At 37.8% G+C, this 21,545-nt stretch overlaps 2 protein-coding genes across 3 annotated transcripts; both read right to left on the reverse strand.

Annotated features, from left to right (window-relative positions):
* Window positions 1-296: 296 nt before the first annotated feature.
* On the reverse strand, window positions 297-3,792 carry LOC148878990 (putative WRKY transcription factor 21). Of its 2 annotated transcripts, XM_088960350.1 has the most exons (4): window positions 3,453-3,655; window positions 2,287-3,299; window positions 2,078-2,203; window positions 297-1,271 (listed from the first exon to the last, which is right to left on the reverse strand). In XM_088960350.1, exons 2-4 carry the CDS (start codon window positions 3,087-3,089, stop codon window positions 1,127-1,129), a joined length of 1,074 nt encoding a protein of 357 aa, XP_088816476.1. In that variant the 5' UTR covers window positions 3,090-3,299; window positions 3,453-3,655; the 3' UTR covers window positions 297-1,126. The 2 variants fall into 2 exon arrangements, with proteins under 2 accessions (XP_088816476.1, XP_088816475.1); XM_088960349.1 differs by having other exon boundaries at window positions 2,287-3,792.
* Window positions 3,793-13,243: 9,451 nt separating this feature from the next.
* On the reverse strand, window positions 13,244-21,545 carry LOC148878991 (signal recognition particle 9 kDa protein-like). The gene is made up of 4 exons (XM_088960351.1): window positions 21,184-21,545; window positions 20,971-21,039; window positions 13,785-13,878; window positions 13,244-13,509 (listed from the first exon to the last, which is right to left on the reverse strand). Exons 1-4 carry the CDS (start codon window positions 21,253-21,255, stop codon window positions 13,433-13,435), a joined length of 312 nt encoding a protein of 103 aa, XP_088816477.1. The 5' UTR covers window positions 21,256-21,545; the 3' UTR covers window positions 13,244-13,432.

Below are 21,545 nucleotides of genomic sequence, written 5' to 3' on the forward strand. Positions count from 1 at the left end.
TGGGGTAAATCTGAACTCAATCCGATTAGTAAATACATCAGAGTTTATGTTTGTGTAGGTTTAACTCGATATCAAAAACTAGCTTAAATTAAATGGATTGGTTTCGAATTCAAATAATAGGATGAAGATGAATTCATTTGCAACCCTGATAATCATCCTCTTTTGGGATTTAGATAATTGGACCTTGAAGTCCTGGATGATCTGGAAGGAAACTACGTTGAAAATGCCCATTCAGTGAAAAAAGAGCTTAAACGAGTCGAACTCAAGACTCGAAGGGGCTCGCTCAGGTCCATCGCTTTGGAACAAAGTAAAACAGCCCGTCTCTTACAGATTCATTCAACTGTGAACTTCAATTAAGTCAACAAGTTGCAGTTGGTGCATGATCCAAGATACACAGAAGCTTTCAATCAAAAGGCAACAAGGACATGATATGAGCCACAGGCACAGCGCCCATAACGTACGCATACTGAGTGCCAGACTACGGCACGATCCAACCAACATATACACAGAGATTCATTGACCGCTCCCATAATTTTTATCTGCTTGCTCAGATTCTCAGACAACTTCCAAATGCACAAGTGTGGCAGCAAGCCAGCAGCTCAGAATCACCAGTACCAACTTGTAAAGATGATGGGACCGAGCATTAATTCTTGACTAATGGTAAGCTTTAAATGAGATGCAAATTGGTGTTGGTTGAGTGATCCCCTCCTCAAAAGTAAAGAATCTAAAGATTAAAATTCTTAACTACCACATAGCTACCATGCTAGACCTATTGTAACAGCTAAAAAAATGAATACATGCTCAAATTTTTTTTTTGAGAGCGCCACTCTAAAGGTATTGCATTTGATTTAGAGACCCTCAACAGAATTTATGCTGTCACAGAAGAAGTTCACAGAATTTCCAACCCCTTTGTCCAGAATTTTTTACCTGCTTACCCAGAGAGGTCCAAAAGGCATGGGAAGCTTACTTTTGATTCCAGCAAAAAGCCTCCAGTATCTATAATCTCAATTTTGAACCACACATTTTATATACAGAAGCAAGTCAAAACCAATCACAAAACCAGGTCTGGATGGATATGATTGGCAGGTTCTTGAGATGGTGATCTTCAGAAAACTCTGCTTCAAGTTTATGTGTGAGCAGATTGGGATAGAACTCTGGAGTGGTTATGCTCACCTTCATAAGTAACAATAAGCATTGAAGGATCTTCCAAGCATCTCTCTACATGCTTCCTTGCCGGGCAACCTCTCATGCTGCTACATTTATAATATCCCCTGCATAAGATCAAACAGCCCATGTGAGTTGAATGATTCCATCGCAAACCTGAAACACACACAATGTGCAACAACGACAAGATTTGAAATCCCTCAGGTTTCATTTTTCTTTTCTTCTTGAGAAAAGCAACTGTTAATGCATCGGGCTTCATTATTATGTGACAACAGAAAACAGTTCCAAAAGTACCACCATGACTACTGAACAGTCTCATAGTTGACTGCTTCTCTAAGAATTACATTAGGACCTCTGTGAATTAGTTTATGCAAAACTAGTTTGTAAGAACTGGCAATTCAATTTGTCATCCAACAATGCCCAACTGAACCAATTCCCAAAAAGACAATATTTGCCACTTTGTGCCAACAAGCATGAGATTGTGGGCAGAAGGTTAGGTTTGTATCCAGTCCAGTCATCCCAAGACCCTGGATAGCTAGGACCAACATTATTAATGGCCCTTACAGAAACTAATTTTCTTCATTTCATAGCATGGCATTTTCCCTCAATCAAGATTCAAGATGAACATCTTTTCCCTATTGTTTCTGGTAGTAATTCCATCAAAATCTGTAAAGAGTTGTCAAGATCAAAAGGTAACACTAAAAACACACACATGATGAACATGAAATTTAATGAGACAGACCTATCATCTTCACCTAAAAACCAGATCCAACATATCCATCTAAACCAACTAGACAACTACAGCTTGAAATAGAAACTCATCAAACATGAAAAGTCACAATCATCCCAACAAACACGAGTTCATATCATTAACCATGTCAATCACAGGGAGGAAAAGAAAATGCGGACATACCTAGGGTGTGGAGAACCCTTGATTGGCTTCTGGCCGTACTTCCTCCATGAATACTCATCAGGAGGGATATCTGCAAGCTTGTTACTAATGGCGGGAACCTTGATAGATCTCTTCACCCTATGTTTCCTGAAATCAAGTCCAGCAGTTTGTAATAAAACTCGATCAAGTAAAAATCAATTGGAAATACAAGGTATAAGATTAAATCTGACCTCCTTTTTGAGCAATGGCATCTGCCACTGCTTCCACATTTCACACTACCATCTTCTCTACTAGAGCACCTTCTCTTCGTAATCGGTTGTGAGTTGCGATCAGAGGATTGCGGAGCCCCAATCAAATGGAAGGCCTTTCCATCCAAGTTGGCTACACTGCCATCCATGCTCAGAGATGAGATGAAAGATCTGTTTGAGGACATAGTGGGCGTACAACTAGAGTTATCAAACGTAAGATTTATGCCGCTGTTGCTCCTACGATACATCATATCAGCTTGGAATTTCATCTGTTGCTGCTGAAGCTGAAATCTTTGCTGCTGTTGTTGTTGTTGCTGCTGCTGGTGTTGGAGGAATTGATAGTGTGTTGGTGGTGTTTGTTGGGCAAGCTGGAGAGGATTCTTAGCAGCAGAACCAGTTTCAAGTGCTGGATTTTCCATAAATATTCTAGGGGGAAGTTGCATGGGATTCTTAGGTGCTGAAGCCACAGTAACCATCTCCTGAACTGGGCTTTCAAGAAAACTAGGTTGGAGAAGTTGCAGAGGCTTTGCTGAAGAACTTGAGTTATCTAAGAAGATCTTCAAGGGGAAAGAGGATTGACATTTCCTCAGCCTTCTGACTCTTGCATGACCCAAACCAGTACCGGCACTAAGGAGGGACACAACTCTCTTGAATTTGGACACAGCCTCACCTGTTTCCACCATTAAATTTCTGTACTGAACCGGATCTTGGGACTGAGATATAAGACTCAGGACCCTATGGCAGCTCTCTACAGCTGTTCTGTTGGCTTCCTCAACCTCCTCCATCCTTCCCCAACCCCCAAAACCAAAACCTAACGCTTAAAACCCTAGAAACCCAGAAGGGAAGTCATTACAAACTCCATAACCTACCTCCGATAGACAGATAAACAGAAACCCATTTTAAGAAAAAACAAAAACCCAGGTGGGCCGTGAGTTGTAACCATAAATTCCTTCAAAAATCTCGATTCATGGAAGGATTAAATTTCCATTTGAAGGCTGCAAGACAGTTACACAGGGAGGCGAAATGGAACCGGGTACATGAAAAATTAAGCAAGAAAATGAAAACCCATATGCAGATTAGACATCCAAACTTGATATTTTGCTACAATAGCGAAGAAACCAGATGGAAAAAAGAAGCCAGAAACAGACCTGGTTGGATTTTAGGTTGTGAAGCCCTAGACTCTTCAACCATGGCTTTGAGATTGGCAGGTGTGAAACGGAAGATCTTGCCCCCAAGAGAATTTACACAGCGAGCAAAAAAAGGAAAAGAAATTCCCATTCTTCTAATATTGAATTAATTAAAAACAATAATTAAAGAAGGAAAAAAAAAAAAAAAGATAGAGAGAGAAATAAGGGAGGAGAGTGTGCGCATTTAAATAACCTACGCACCACAACACACCAGAGAAGCCCAGAAACGAAACTGCCGTCTCTCTCTCTCTCTCTCCCCCTCTGGCACAGATCCGACGGTGGGTCCTACCAACTAGACTTCGTTATTCTTTTTTTCTCCCAACTTTATTATTTTATTATTCAAAATCTGCTTTTCTGTTCTCCAATTTCTCTCTCTTTTTTTTTTTAATTTTTATCTTATTGCTCTAGTGCTCGTCATCGTCAAAATGTCCGCCAAATGGTGGGGTCCACAATGACTCTGTCAGGTAATCTCAATTCTCAAGTAGCCGTTGCACCTATGAGGGCGAGTGGTGTTATGACACGCGTCCGTGCACGTTAAGCCAGTTGAACACCTGTCCCGAGATTTTTTTCTTTTAACCACACCCGAGATTTGTTGACTAGGCAGCTTTTGTGGCCCGATGATTTCGCGCCCAGCAAGGCAGCAAACGCTGTTCGCGCGGTGACCGACGGTGTGTGGGCCCCGCTTCCTCTGGAGTCTGACAAAATCGTTGACTTGATAGAGACCCCTCTCCTCTCTCTCTCTCTCTTCTGCAGTCCACTACTCCACTTCGTATAGTGTTTAAAATTACCAAAATACCCTCTTTCCATAATCCGTTCAGTTTCCGCAACACCTATGAGTATGACGTGAGTACATCCAAACGGACCAAACCCCCAATCCGACCACTACCTCTTCTATTTGATTAACACTCTTCCGCCACCAGATTGGAATCTAATAGTCAACAATCCATACCCCACATTTTGCTACCAGCCAATCATGTCCTCCTCTATCTTATAATACCCATCCAGTGGTTAAAAGTTCATTCTCATGTGTGGGTCCCACTGCATTGAATCCCCATCACCTCCCAGGGTTGGTCTTGGTCCTCGTTCCTTTTTTTTTTTTTTTTTTTTTTTTTTATTCCCCTTGTTATTTGACTTCTACCCTTTGAAATAAACCATGGATTCAAACAAGCATTGCCAAGTTTTCCTTCTCCAACCTAATAAATAATTTGACTACTGCTCCATCTCTGAGCCATCTGCATCAAGGAAATTTGCCAATCTCATGTGGGCTATTAGGATTCATGCTCAATGGAGACTGACTCTGTAGATAGGCTAATGACAACGGCCAGCGTGTTCATCTTCATCTTTTTACTTTTATTGAGTGTTGAAATTTCATGTGATAACATTCCTCTACACCATTCGTCATATTCTTAAGTCCTAAAAGCAATGATGAACTCTTTACTCCTTGCTCTTTCTCTTTTTCTAGCGTTAAAGTTTCCAAACTCTACTTTCACTCATCTCCCAGTGATATATATAAAGCCCATATATTGTTACCTTGTTAAGGAGAAGAAATCACCAATCCATCAACTAAACCAAAGCTAGTAGTACAAGTTATATTCTAGGCCATTAGGGGGTTGTTCCATGTGAATTGTTTTTCCTTGTGTGAGCTCTAAAAACCAGTGTTTTTAAATTGGACCGGATCAGACGATTGGACCAGAAAAAACCGAGAATGGTCATTTGATTGGTTCCATTTCACTCCAAAATCTCTTTTAGCTAAAAGCCATTGATTTGGACAGAAAATTACAGATCCAAGCGGTCAAATTATTGACTCGAACAACGGTTTTTTGTCTTTTTTTGTTTTTTTAATTTATTATTTTTTGTCAGAGCAGTTTGTCTTGTTCGGACCAGACGGTCGAATAGTTTGACTTGGGAATCAGATCCAGAGCGGCTTCCTGTCCGATTCGGTTTTATAAACCTTGCTAAAAAAGAATTAAAACTATCTGGTTTGAAATTAAATTGTTTCTTAAAACAAAAATGTGAAAAATAATGCGGTTTTTGAGATGATGCAAATATTTTTATTTTCATCTGTTTTCAAAATTATTATGCCATTAAAAAAACAGCTTCTTGAATTATTGTGTTCCAATATTTGATTGTTTTAAAAACCATATTTGATAATTTCAAAAACATGAATTTTCTTTTTGAAACTAAACCAACTTGTTTCAAGAATATATTTTTTAAGAAGCCCATATAAGAATGCAAATTGGGCCGGGTTCGCTCAAATCCAACCCGAAAAAAGATCTGTTGGGTTAGGATTGAAGGGAACCCGACCTAACTTGAACCAATACGTATATTGGTACTTACATGTATGTGATTGTACACGTCAACAATATTAAATTTAGGCTAACGTTTTTTTAGTGTAACATTAAATATACATGTTCCTAAGTCTAAGAAAGTTAAAACGATCAAAAAAAAAATGGACCAACCCAACCATGTCATTAGTTGGGCTAGGGTTGTTCCTAACCCGGTCCGACTGCAAACGAATCAGATTCAAATTAGAGATACCTAGAATTAAATCGACTGCATTAACACTTGAATTTGAATCTCATCTAATGATCTAATCTCATTGGTCAAAAAGATTAAACTGCTCTCTCTCTCTATATCTCTCTGGTGGTGTCTGTTAGGAAACAAAGATGGAAGTTAAGAAGAACTTAGCCACTTGTCCCACAATAATAATTGTTGGGAAATTCCAAATGAATTTGCTGTCCTGATAGCGACTGGGCTAGCCTACGGTCTAAGACTGGCGTTGACACATCAGCCCTGAAGGGCTTGGATAAGCCATTTTGTCTCTGTGTGAACGGAACAAAGAACAAAGAACAAAGAGAGAGAGAGAGAGAGAATGACACCATACACGCGTTCGTCTGGCATATCTCCTCCCACTTCACCAAACCAAAATTCATTCCAAGTGATTATCTTGAGTGGACTAACTAGCTTTTTGGAATATGAGGACATGACGTTGAACCCTCTTCCTTCCTTCTTTCTTTCTTTATTTTATTTTATTTTTTTTTACTCACCAAACGTCATACTCCTCATACTCAACCCATGTTGATAGCATTGCTTTTAATCCAAGTTATAAATGAAGCCTTTTTAGACCCACATGCGTATCACACGTGGTTGGTTAAGATGTACTGATCAATGTTGTAAGACTCGATCCAGACCGGACAGTTGAACCATAAAACAGGCAATCGGTTGCCTTTCTAAGCCCTGGTTAAATGATGGTTTTTACATGTTTTTATGGGTTGAATAGGGGGTTCATTGCCTAATTGATTGTTAAAACTGAAACCTACGGAGCATTCCATTATTTAGTCCGATTTGAGTCTTACAACACATATATAATGCTAGCAACACGGTCACTTAATTCAAGTGGATTCCACGTCGTATTTTAACACCCATAATTTGGAATGTTTCTTGTCAAGGCAGATCAACCTTGTAGTGATAGACCTCATGTTAGGGGAGATCATGGGCTAGTCTGGACCTCATTCCCGGCCTATACTTTTATATGTATTAAATATTACATAAATAATATTTTACACTAAATAATATTATGCATATAATGTTATTTAAAACAATAACATAAAAATAACACTCACAAAGAAGAATTTGGCTATGGTCAGCACCAGTCCTCTTAGCTTGGAGGGCAGCAATCAGCAAATTCTCTTCACACTGATTTTATCATAATATACTATAATTGTTCTAATAATTCATTACAGTCTTTATGTATAAAACAAGCTAAAAAGACAACTTATTTGTTCTTACTTCAGTAGTCCTTGTTATTAGATCATTCCTGAATATCTCCTAAACCCTAATTTATAGGATTAGATGTGGGTTTAGTTTTTGCGACAACCGAACCAATTCCCCTAATAAAGGGGTTTGTTTGCCTAACCCACAACACCAAAATGGGTCCCAATAGCTTGATAAAATAACCAAGAACCATTTCATGAAAAAGATGACGTTTAGGCCTACGCTTGGCCAGTTTTGGCTGTAGATAGCGAAATGATCATCTTCTAGAGATTGGGTAAGGGTTCTAACTTCTAATTGTCAATTTCACGCAACAACAATTGGTTCAGTTGCTTGAATCCCACCATTTCAAGCAAACCTACAAATTGCAGAAGGCTATTTCAAATGTTTCTTCAATCGTTAATCAATTCATCAAAGTGGGTCCCCAAGTTTAAACAAAACTATATAAATTCAGATGAGTCAACTCATGACTTGGTTGATTCTTGGGCATATCCATGCCAGAGCTCGGATATGCTTGGCAAACAATTTGGGCCAATTCAAACTCAACTTAATTAAACTTGACACCTATCTCACCTCAATAAAGTAAGGATTCCTGATCTCCTCTCTACAAGAATTCTGTTCATGTCTATCCATATAACATCACAATCACACATGAGGAATATTTTATCTTTCTACAAAATACAATTCATGGGTAGATATTCCCAATATACAGAAGTAATATATTGTAGGTAGACATAGATAGAGTTCTTTTTGTCGTAAGGAGATCTGAAGTCATCAAGAGCTTAATAGAATTAGATAGGGCAGAATATGAGAAAAAGTTGGATATGCATAGAGACAAAGTAAAAAAAAAACTTAAAAAATAAAAGGAGAAAAATTATGGATTCTTATATGGGCTTACTATAACAAACCCCAATCTAAAGATGTAAAACAGGCCGTACCATGCTGGGTGGCCCGTGCAAAGCGCGGGTCATGCCATGCCAGCCCGCGTGTCGTCTTGGACCATGCTGCCCTCCCATGGTATATTGGGAGGTCGGCCCGGCATGACCCACAGCTCAAGCCTTGGATCAGGTCGGGCTATGTTTTGGGCCAAAGCTATTTATTTAAAAATTTGAAAAAACTTAAATTTTTAATTTTATATGAATTTTGATTTATACAATTGCTTATATATACAATAATTAAATAAATTAGCATAATAAAATTAAAAATAATTGTTTATTTTATTAATATATTATATATTATATATTATTATATAATTATAATTTATAAAATATATTATATAATATATAAATAATATATATGAACCATGTCGGGCCGCCGTTAGAAGCTTCAACAATGGCAATAGGTGTAGAACAACGCCAGTCTAATGGGCATTCACTGAAAATTAATAAAAACAAGTATTATGAATGCTTTGAGTTGCTTGATACATGAATTGGGCATGGGAGATGTTCCCAATTCACGGTTGGAATATGATGTGGGACGTATGTGGGATGCTCTCTCTGGGTTTGGACTTTGCAATGAGTGCAAATATAAATATGCAGGGTGTAAAACCTTATATTTTTGTATTAATGTATTTCCACCGTACATATTTACATTTATACTCCTTCCAAACTCAGCTAACTGTTCAAACCAAAACCTGTTCAAATTGCACCCCTACCCATTGTGATCGCTGATGGTAGCAAAGAAACATGCAAGACACTAATTGAACCATTAAAATAGTTTCCAAATTAAGAACTTTCCAAAGAGTTTGCATAGAATTCAACAACTAGCTAAGTCACTTGTGATCTCAAATGAGTCATGACAATTATTTTACAGGCAGGAATCCAATCAGGTGCAACAAATCAGCACCAATTCCTTAGATTATTCTTAAAAGATTAAATCCACAAATATTTAAGAGCTCAAGTGGTCCTTTTGCTGACGATTTTGCAACCAATTTACATTTAGAAAATTAATTTACAGTAAACCAAGAGCTTACAAAGTTATTCTGTTTTTTTTTTTTTAAAAAAAATGCATGCTTTGCCTTAATAGTGGATTGAACACATTTCGTTTATTTATCTTGGACCCAAATGTTTTTCTTTTCTGTATGATTTTTTTTTTCATTTCAGTAATTAAGCATTACAAAATAAAAAAGGAAATCATATTTTGAATTTTTTGCCACGTGGCACAAAATCCACTGAACTGAATTTCAAGTGAAGATGGAATTATGGAAAGATGGCATATGGACCCTCTAGATAGTAAATTTGAATAAGACTTAAGGGCAGTTTTGTCATTAAAGATTTCATTCTTATCGGATTGTGTGCAAATGTTAATTGGCGTCAAATGATGACGCTTTTACTCTTTGCCAAATCAACATGAATGAACGATGGCTTTATGGGGTTCCCAAAAATAATTAAAATAATTGAAAAATTCTTTAAAAATTTTGGAAAAAGCTCATGTTGCACTTGCAGGATCTTTTTTTTTTCATTTTTAAATAATTTTTAACTGCAATAAAATAGTGGAGAGAAGGAGAAGGAAGGAATATTGTGCTACAAAGGCGTGAATAAAAAGTCAAAGAAGGATAGGGAAGGACAGAGACAGAGTGAGTGCGTGTCCGTTTCTTCCTGTCCTTTTCTCTTTTTTTTCCCTCTTCCCTCCTTCAACGACAAGCTCTCTCTCCTCTCTGGGATAGAGAAAGTGGGCCGCCACGTCATCATTCCAGGTCAGAGAAACATTTAATGGTTGAAAGTCTAGGTTGCCGGTAATGGTGGGCCCAATACGGCACACTGTCTCTATGGCTCATGTGTAAGACCCAGATCCACGAATAGTGACATGGGGTTTCTACTTTCTACTTTCATGGTGTTTGGATCCAGGTCATAACTTTGAATTCTGAAACCTGTCCGGGTTAGGGGAACCGGTTCAAATTGTAACTGCTGTGGATGAGAATGAACCATGGGTTCTAATATCCTACTTCTCATTTGGATATATCCTGAGAGGTCCCTAGGAGCTCACTTAAAGCAATGCCAACAAAAAAAAAAGTTATATCTAATCTCCATAACAGATTAACAGTTGGCGATTGATATTTTTTTAGGTTTTATTTTTTTTTTCGAAACCGGTTCAGAGGGGTTGGTTTAAGGCCCCGGCTGCCCTATGAACCAGTGTTTGACCCAATACAACCCCTAGAGGGGCGTATTGAAAAGCCATTGGCACGATATGTATTGGCTAATACAGGCCGATACATATCGATACTTTGAACCTTGAACCCATCAAATAGACCTGAGGGCTTTACCAAGAACAGGACTCATCGGAAGATGATTCTTCTTCTTCTAGTCTGTTTCACCAGTAACTAAGGGCCTGTTTGATTCATTGGAATAGGGGTCTGGAATTGAAATTAGATGGACCATTCCAATTCTAACTGTTCGATTGGACAGAATTAGAATCTCATTCTCATTCTGGTGGAATAGTATTCCCCCATTTGAGCATGACCATTCCCTCTTCCTCCCTTGGGAATGCAATCCCATTCCAATTCATTCTAATTTCCATTTTAAGTTCTGTCTGAACCAAACAAATTATGGAAATAGATCATTTCTATCCAATTCCAAAGGTTTGCGGTTCCCATTCTGATTCCAAGTATAAACCAAATGGACCCTAATATATCAATGTCGATTTTTCAAAAGCTTCCAAACAAATAATTCATAGGATGAACATATTACTCAGAATGTCCCTGAAACCAGTGGCAAAGTAAATGGAGAGAACAAAAGGGTTCTTGCAACTCGGTTGAACCACTCTTTGAGTGGTTTTGCTAAGGCAGGCAGAAGGATTACTAAAGATAATTTTCCACCCCCACAGTACTGATTTCAGGCAATGTAGATTAGTGGATAAGGGAGCAGAGGTGCAGTGAGGTAGTGGAAGTGAGTAGGTGACATGGGGGCATTGGAAAAAGGAATAGGGCATCTCAATTCTAGGCAAAACTTGGAATTCTGCAGTGAGGTGAGCCAGCCTACATAAAACAGATTAGTACAAGTGGGGTCTAGTCCAAGAATCCTGTCAAATATCGTCAAAAGGAGATTAAATGGACTCATCGGCTAGATGAGCCGTATAACAAGGCGACTCCGAAATACCAAGAATATTAGGGTTTGACAGAATAGGCGGTGGGGTGGTGGTGGTGGGTGGTGGGTGGTGGGTGGTGGTGGTCCAAAGGTGAAATGATAACGACAACGGCCAGATGACAAATACTCCGGGGCACCTCTGATGATTGGTCCGTCCAGAAGAACTACAATCTTCAATATAATTGCGGCCTGGGCCGTATTAAGACCTGGCAGCCAAAACTATCATCACAAGCCGGACATAGAACCAGTGGCAACAGCAGTGACAAACATCCATATCCAAGGTTCTGAGCTCATGGGTCTCAACATCAACATCAACATCAGTCCAATTGATAGGATCCAATGAGTCCCACCACTTGTTCCAATCCCCTGTTGGTCTTTCGCCTCATAAAAAAAGAAAAAAAAATCGTCCCTCTAAATCAAGGCAAGACAAAGTTAATGAATTATGGATTCTGGTGAGGTAACATATTCCAAACCAATCCATCTCAAAAGATGGGTCTGAAAGATGCTGTATTCTATGAAGACCGAAAAAGCGATAGGTTTTAGGAATTAAGAGAAAGCAAAACATCATTAGGACGAAGATTCCCTAAGAAAACAGAAAACCATTCTCTCTAACCTCTGTGTTTGAGTAATAAAAGCAAAGTATGGCCCATAACTTATTCACATTTTGATGTACTGGATATGGATGGTATTTTTTGCCTAGGAGTATGTGGGACGAATCATTTCAGTCGAGCAAATTCTTTGTACGTAGCCTCTAGCTTTAAAGTTAAACATCTATCTTGCTTTTATCAGTTTATGGTAACAAGAGCCCGAATCCCCATGACAAACCCTTACACAAAGTGCCCTAGGCCCAAGACATGATCTGGGCCCCGCTTATGTCTGCAAAGAGAACATAGCCCAGAAAATTCCGTTGAGAAATGGATCAGCCGGTGAATTGATCAACCAGACAGAAGTCATATCCTGATGGAAATCTATTCAGCTCCATTTCTGATCCCGCGTAATTAAACATTCCCCAGAGGCTAGAAAGCTCAAAAACAAGGAAAATTGGTGCCAAGACGTGTGATTTGACATGCCCTCATTGACTTTAGGGAGGGGTCCTTGCCCATAGCGCCTGGCAATTTGGACTTTAGAGCCACAGTCCGTGGACATCCATTGCATAAAGGATAAGGCTTAATTATTTACATCATATCCTCTGTTTGCCATTTTAATCCACGCATCATCAGCCCAATAATTCATGACATGATCCCATAGATTTGATCCCACATTAATGGGCACAGCTTTGTATGCCTCGTTCGCTTTATCAGTTACTACCATCAAGGACTCCGCATTCATCATTCTAAAGCAGAAAAGCAAGAATTTGCAAAAGAAGAACCGTACGGATCACCAGGAGCCACATAAAAGAGATGAAAGTTTCAGAACTCGGTGTTTTCCCCCTGATTACTATATTAAATTCACAACTTTTCTCCGGCACAGCTGCTCATTTCCTTCTTTTCTTTTCTGTTTTTTAAGGTGGAAGAGGCAAAATGGAAATGGTTACAGAACAAGGGTAGCCCTCCCTCAAACCCCAAATCTCCAATAGCCCCAACTCCGGTGAAGGACCTGAAGGTGGGATTCAATCCCAATTCCCAAGTCTCCACAACAATCTGCCGGAGACCTTACCGGCGAGCTAGGTTGCGCCTTCTTCTGGTGCGCCTGCTTGGAAAATGTTGCATGTTTGTCCTGGAGTGTTTTGAATACTGACCCGGACATCGATTAAGAAAGATGGTTAGTGGTGGACTTGGCGGTTCGACCAGGCAGCTGCCACAGCCACAGCTCATGGTGAAATGATCAAAACTATCCCCCCCCCCCAAAAAAAAAAAAAAAAAAAATCCAGGACCCATAAAAAAATTATGGTTGGGATGATGGACATAATTAGGTTGACAATCCTCTCATTAAAATGCTGCTTCGTAGTCCAGGAAGCCCTTTAAAAGGGTACAGAAAACATGGCCTTGTGTAAAACATTTGTCAAATTAATCAAGCAGTTCGGTGGATGTATACTTCAAAAAGACCTCCAATCACCAACAATGTACCCAAACCTAAGATTCTTCCATTTTATTGTTTCCGACCCCTTCCTTTCTTTGTTGGCTGTACTTCTGACTGTTCTTTTCCCGATACTTCTGATATATCAACTGCAGAAACAATCATTTTAGAGAACTAAAGTATATTGATAAAAAAAAAAGAACTTCAGTAGCATGAAATCCTGAAAGCTCCACTAAGATCAGAATATCAAAACCCTGAGCAACATACAGAATGCTAGAGGTCCATCATAGTCATAATAATGCTGATACAGAGTACAATAATGCACAGTGAGTGGCTGGCTATAAGCCCAAGAAAGGCTCGGTTGTTTATAAATATAACTATAATTTGAAAATAATCAAACAAATATGATGGAAAAAGAATATACCATCAGGACCCCGAGTCATCAAGGTAAAGAAGATGTTATTGAGTTTCTCCATCTTCCTAGCATCCTGTGCCTGATCTGTCTTAAACTTGAGACACTGAAGAGATGCATAGCATTCATCAAGCAATCCAGCAATATATCATTGTCAGTGTTGAATGTGACATTATATCATATGAAAATTATGACCAATATGGTAAGACGTAAGATAGCTCAATATGAGCTGCGATGAACTATAGTAATTCTAAAATTGAATAGTTTAATTCCACCCTAACATATTTTCCATGAAGAAAAAGAGCATGGGATATGCTCTAAATTTAACAATAGTGAACTGACAAAGGAGAATACACAATAATAGAAATTACAAATATAACACATACGCACATATACACACAAAGAGACACATAGTAGTAGTTAACATGCATAGACTTTGTTTTTGTTGTAAAATTCAGAAACCTGAGTCCATGCATTATGACCGTGCACGAAATAGGTAAGGGACTAGGGCCTTTCTTTTCCAGAAGTTGCCAAAACTAAGTGCATATTTTCCACAAAAATAGAAAAGGTGTACTCCATGGGTATCAATATTGCTTATGTACAGGGAGTGGGTATAAATATTGCTAATGTACAGGGACTAAACTCCAAAGAAAACATGACCCGGTGTTTTAAAACTGGCCCTGAATCAGAACTGCTTTTCTGTCTAAGTGGCAGGTCAGCAGTTCAACCATCTAGGTCAAATGGGTCAGCCCATGATGCCATAATTAAATAACAAATAAATATAATGAAAAATTAAAGAAAAAACAGAAATTTTTTAGAAAAAATGGGCATATCTCTAATATATATATATTCATCATATTAAACAAAAAGTGTGATAAATAAGATTTTTTTTTTCAGGCAAGTGGTTTGGTAGTGAAACAGACTGGGAATTCTGACGGGTCAACCAGTTCGACAGTGGGTTGAAAATACTAAGGGGACCTAAACCCTAACCTTCAAAATTGATTCCAAATTCAGAGTTGAACACTTTATAATGTGGGATGAGATGAAACCAGTATTCATAATACAGAAATCTAATACCATGTTATGAATAAGCTAATAATTGTGAATGTTAGTAAATTAAGTAGAGTCCAACTCAAAGCCAGAGAAAAAACCATCTCAAGATATAACTATCCTAGTAAATATTCTCAGGAGTCAAAACTTGTATATTTAATCTCTGGTTTGGCATCATTAGAAAGAGTATTCAATTTTTTTATAAGTTTACAAAGAGTAGCCAAGTACTAAATGAGAAGCTACAAATTACAATCAATTGGTTTTGAATTTAATCAAGTCAGTAACTGCCAATTAATGAACAGCCTTTGTGATAGGATTTCGTATTTCTGGGTGTTGAGTTTTCAAATTTGAGTTCTAATAGTCTTCAAATTTATTTTGGTAAGTATTAATATTAGAGGGCATTCTCATTTTACAAATTCATGTCAAATTTGTGATGGATTAAAGAAGTCTATCCTTATGAGTCTATACAATACCATAATTTCCTTTTTCTCTTTGTGATAAATAAGGAGGTGGGTTACCGATAATTCTTTAAAAGATCCATAATATTACTATCAAGGAAGATTAATGGATTTGGAATAAAATTTTGGCTCTGGCTTCTTTCTTGTTAACAGTTGATGCTAGACCATCTAGAGGTGTACTGCCATTCTTCCAGGTAGAATGCCTAGAAAATATTCAATTTTTTGTTATCAATTAAAGAAAAAAAAAACTGTTTCTTGGTGTGATGCCTAAAAGTGCTCCATTAGTCTAGTTTTATCCTTTATTCAATTCTTGATTTCATGGACTACTATTTTGAAATGTTTACCAGATCCTCATGCATCATTTGATAAATGGTTTGTGACACATGTCTTGAACCAGAGCTACGTTCACCACCAAGTACCACCATAGAAGAAAACAATGTTGCATGACACAGCCTGGCCCATCCATCTGGGGTTGCAACTTGAGTGGCAGGATGGGTAGATTTTGTTAAAATTTGAATGTGTCCAGCCCTGATGCAATGTAAATTCTTCAAAACCGGTAACTGACTTGCACCCCCCTAGCCATCTGTACAGTTCAGTAGCCATCTGGCTGACAACATAACCAGGGCTGGGTTTTGTTTGTGTGTGTGAAAACTATAGCTTTTAGCCTCTCTTAACGATAGATATTTTTTGAAAACACATTTATACCTATAGTTTTCTTACAAATTTATAGCCTTTTTTAAGTTCTCCAACTCAGCTGTGCTGGCTTTCAGCCCAGATAGTCAGTCTACCTGACCCACTATCCTAGGAGAAACTGGCTGAATCTTGTAGGTTGTAACATTAGAAAAAATTAAAGTCCTAATCAATCATTTGCTACATGTCAAGTGATAAGTCATCGGGTAAATGATTAGTTCGCCTAAGTATAATGCATATAGTTAAAGTGGGATAAGCGGAGTTTGTACAGCCCATACTGTAGGATGACTAGCATATGTAAATATATCATTGTCTGCTTAGATATGTAAATATATCATTCTTTTTTATGAATTAATAAAGCATAACAGCTACCAATCAAAATAAGAGAAAAAAAAAGATCGGTTGGCTCATGCACTCCTCATCTGTATGTAACTGGCCATTATCTGCCACACGAACCGTGTGGATCAGGAACAAGAGAATAGCATTAGGCTTAAAGTCCCAGAGTTCTAGATATCCAAGGTCCAGAAGATTTATTCGATTGGATGGATACAGTTGAGAGCATATTTGTTTACAAATCCATGCTAGAGCCAAACAAGTTAGTTGAAATCTGACTTCAAGGATAACACTAGTACATGCCAGATTGACTATTTTCAAAAACATGCGACTACCATTCAGTCCATTAGCAAGAGTATAGCATTAGGCTTTAAGTCCCAGATTTCTAGATAACCCAAGGTCTAGAAGAACTCTTTGATTGGATGGATACAGTTGAGAGCATATTTGTTTGCAAATCCATGCTAGAGCCAAACAAGTTTAGTTAGTTGAAATCTGACTTCAGGGAGGAAATGAAAAAAAAAGAAAAGAAAAGTTAGATAACCCCAGGAAAAAAAATCATTTGATTAAAGGGTATGTGGTTTGTAACCCAAAAGGAGGAATCTTTTTACCATACCTTCCTTGGTAAATGGATTTGGTGGTTTTATGGAGGTTGGAAGCTTATGGAGGAGAGTTATTGAAGTATTTCTTTTTTCTGTTTTTATGAGCAAAAGTAAACATGCATTTTTATTAAATTTAAGTGGGGAAAATTCCCCCTTCCCAAAGAGTTTGGAAGCAAAGCCACTAGAAATCAAGGAAAATACTGATCCAATCAGGCTTGTTACTTGTTAGGAATCTAAGAAGACAGTGATCAGCTATGAAACTTGATAGTGATTAAAGGTGAATATGATGTATGGTATGTTCAGAAATATCTTAGACTCTCCTGCATTGATTTGTTTCATCTGGCAAATAAATAAGGAAGTGCTCATCAGAACCTTCTGTGGTTGGGTAGTGGAAAATGTAATATGGGCTCCAAGATTAAGAAGCGTATCACAATTTGCAAAAAGAATTTGTTGTCAACATTTGGCAGTCCATATGGGCAAAGACCATTGCAATGAGAATGATTTCAGAGCTAAAATGCAATAGCTAAATCCTTCTTGTCAACATTTGGCAGTTTCCTCACTTAATCTTGGAATCAATCAACTTTTTTGTCAAAGATGGCAAAAAGAAAGCTGCCAAATGGATCTCCAAGTTGCAAAACTTCAATGGCCCTCTAGTTTCTACATGCTCCCTACTACATCTATGGGATTCAGTAGGAACTGTTGTCCTTGCATCCAGTCACTTGATCACTTAATCCTAATAGTATCTAATAAAGTACACTCTATGAACTTATTTTCCTGTAATCTCATTTAAGGCCACCCATCTTTAGTTTCTCCTATGTGGCAGTGAACCTAGCTCCCATTCAGTCAAGCATCAAGGTTGAAAAATCTAGTGTCAATATAAAAAGGTTGCAGTTTAGGTCCCAATAGTAACTGACTTTTGTGTTGTGAGGAGGTCTATGCAAGAAGTTGAACACAAATTATCCTCGTGTAAAAAAAAAAAATCTGCATTAAAAAAGTTACACTGCAAAAACACAAAGTCTAATGAATCAGCAAAACATATTATCTAGAGACTCAAGAATCTATTAAAAGAAAGCCTTGGGCAAGTTAATATTCTACTTGTTATATTCTAAAAGTTATAAATCCTACCAAAAGGAAATGAACTACTTCCAATGACCCTCTTTGGGACTATTCTGAAAATGAGATCAAAAGCTTATTGGGGACCAAAGAAGGTATGATTAGCTGGATTACTGAGAGAAATCCTTGGACATATCATGGCATTAATAACTCTCTTTTGGGGGGCAAATAATAGAGATCTCATACTGAGTTTGTTAATGGTAATAGCCTAATAGGGTGGCCATTGTATCATGCGTCAGCACTTGAAATGTTGTAACTTGCATAAGCCACAGCCTAAGTAAACTAGATTGTTGTAACTTCCTAACTACAGTACACAAAACTATGATCTTTTTTTATTTTTTATTTTTCTTTTTGATAAGATATGATGTTTTATTAATATGGAGGGAAAGGCTCCCTCCATCAAACTATGAAAATTGAAAAGAAAATTTGGTTATGATACAGTACAAGAAGTTTCAATGATTACATTAACTTGAAATGTGCATATAATCACCACTGCAACCAAATAAAATATCCCTAACTTATGCATACGAATTTACTCAAGCAACCTGAAAAAATGTGAAAATTACTAAAGAAAAGGGTTGTGGCAGAATCCTCCTATGGTGGAAAATGGAGTATGGCCTCCTTAAGCCAAAACTCTTTGAATGATGCTATCCGAGGTTGATAGGATGAATGGAGGCTCCACTATCAGAATTATTCCTTCTATAAACAAGATATAAGATTCCCATATAGCGGTCTATGTACATGGGCCTACAATATTTAGTGTGAAGCCAGATTATTCTATCAATCCCCCTAATTGACAAGTTCCCATCAAATGTTGTATCCTTGAGAATACAGCTTTTGTCGTCCGGCTGAGGTGGAGACTGGAGGCCACCACAACCAGTATAAAAAAAAGGCACTGGATGAGAATGACCGAATGTGTTATCTTGAATGATACCAAACTTTATCTTCTTGATGGTAAATATGTATGATCATTTACAAAAATAGGAGGAATGGTGCCTCCAGAATAAACTGATTTACAACAAACTCTATGATATCAGTGCAAAAACCAATCTGAAATCTGAACCCTGAATTAATGATAAAAAAAAGCCGACATCCTTACATATTCTGTGCAGTAACCATGATACCCTTTTAAAAAATATTGATTTCTTTGCTTCCACAAGCCCCATTTTACTGCAGGAGGGGTGATCATCTTCCATAAGATAGCTCCTAGCTCCTAGTTCCAAATGATATTGCTAGCCATTACTGGAGAAGGAATGGGACTCAGTTGGGAACACACCAGTCAATATATAGTAAAGAACCCCAAATCTGACTTCCTACTTCCACATAAGAAAAAGGTGGTCAACTGTTTTCTCTGTGTTTTTGAGCACCAAACATTTGCCAGAAATGCTGATATTTGGTATTTATGTTGGTCTTGGGTTAGTATCTTCTACAACACCACTGACCACAATTTTCCCATAATTTGGATCAACCTCAAAATGATTCAGCCATTCCTCTAACAAGTTTGTTGTAGAATGATTGCACTGAAAATTTCCCATACTGATCATCAACCAAACTCTTTGATCCACCACTTCAGGATATGACCCTATCCTCCAAGATAGTAGCTATCTTGTACATTCATCAATTTCTCAGTCCATTTAAGAGCCTCCTAGAAGTTTGATTCCATATTATCATCTTCCCTCTCCTTGTGTAAAATCCTTTTATGAGAAACAACTTGTCTGCAATTGGATTCTATAATCAAGTGCATGGAATGGATAGCTTTCATGCAGCAGACCAAATGCCATGAAGCTCAACCTTGAAGTTCACGCCTAAAAGTATAATGCACATGTGTCAGACTTTGAGATGTCCTATGTCAAGAACAAGTATTTCATACATCAAATGAGCTAGGGTTCTCATCACAAGAACAAATTAAAACATAGTTATACCTGGGCAGGCACCTAAGCAATTACCTAGGCAACAAACAAGCTGAATAATCATTTAAGGAGCCACCAAAAAGGCTGCCACTTGGATTCTTCTTTAAAAAAAAAGAAGTTACTCTACCTCTTCCAAACATAACTTTTTAGCATTCAACTTTTTGGTGTCTTTAAACACAAATCTAAGCACTGCATGCACCACAAAAGGAAATAAGAACTTCCCCCACTCAGTCTGCACTCTATAGTAGTCAAGCACCACAAAATTTTGTTACTTCAATGGGTAATTTCCTATATGAACCAAAGAGAGTACAGAAATTATTCCAAATCTTTACAGCAAAGGCATTTAAGATGAGGTAAAATTCACCAAGGTTTCCTTCTTTGCTGAGGTATCTCAGAAGTATTAATTTTTGGAGGAGAAAGATCAAGTCCAAAGGGCTTTGGCCGAAAAAAAAAAAAAAGTTGAGACATCTAAGTAATAGAAGAAAGAAGCAAAAGATAAGTGACCTAAAGGGTCCAGAGCCTAAATTCTTTGATTTTACCTTATGGCAAGAAGAAATCCTCTTCGAGAGCATTCAAAGGGGCAATAACCTTGTTGTTTTCATTGTCCCTAAAACCCCTTCCGAAGCCAATATCCCAAGGTTTCTTTTGAAGCCCACCGTCAAATCCTATTCACAAGGACAATAGCACATAACGATTCAAACTACTTGGTCTTTTTTGTTTATTAATTTACTTATAACGTATTTTTGTTTCTCACCGTTCTTTACCCTTTACACCTTAAGAGAATACCGATTGCGTTGTTGTCTGTCAGTTCGTTGTTTCCGTTCGTTCGGACAAAAGGAATAACATCAACAATCACATGATCAAACATTCATTATCCCATTAAGTTCGCAGCATAATTTGAACAAATGCAATAGCATTCATTGAACAGAAACAAACAGTGAAAAGAGTACTCATTACTATGCTCTAGAGCGGAATTTGTAACTTGCAGACAAATTTAACCACAAATGAGCACAGATATCAAATGAAAAAACGAATAAATGCATACCTCTCGATTATCAGTGACTTTGAGAACCAATTTCCCATCGCAATGCCGGTATTTCATAACATACCGCGACTAGATCCCAAAATTAACATACAAAAAAAAAAAAATTCAAGGAAACCTTCGCAAAGATCAATGATCAGGAAAAAACTAGAAAAACATAAGTAATAGCTTCTTCATTACAAGTAACCCAAGAATAACGGGAAGAAAACAGGATACAGATTGGGGATCCGCTCGAAACAATTGTATGGATCTCTCCACGAATTCGTCCCACGAAGTGATGTAAACCATTGACCTAGATAATAAATGCAGAGAGATAGAGAGAGAAACAGCGATGAAGATTGAAGAGGGGGATATTTTTCGGGTGATACCAACTACCAAATAAGTCTGAAATGAAATGTACAGGGTTTTCGCCTTGGGAGGTTTTGTGCTTTTACACTTTTATTTACAGGCTTACAGAATGTGAGCTGCATGTCAGCATTCCGACATTCATTGTGGGACCCATAAAAAGACATAAACCTGCACCTGCTGCCGTTTCCGTTTGGTTTTGGTACGGGCTTGGGCTATCCTTAAACCAGATC

Source organism: Nelumbo lutea, chromosome 1 (assembly GCF_056320005.1).
Source record: "Nelumbo lutea isolate HS-2025 chromosome 1, American lotus-T2T, whole genome shotgun sequence".
Classification (NCBI taxonomy): Eukaryota; Viridiplantae; Streptophyta; class Magnoliopsida; order Proteales; family Nelumbonaceae; genus Nelumbo; species Nelumbo lutea.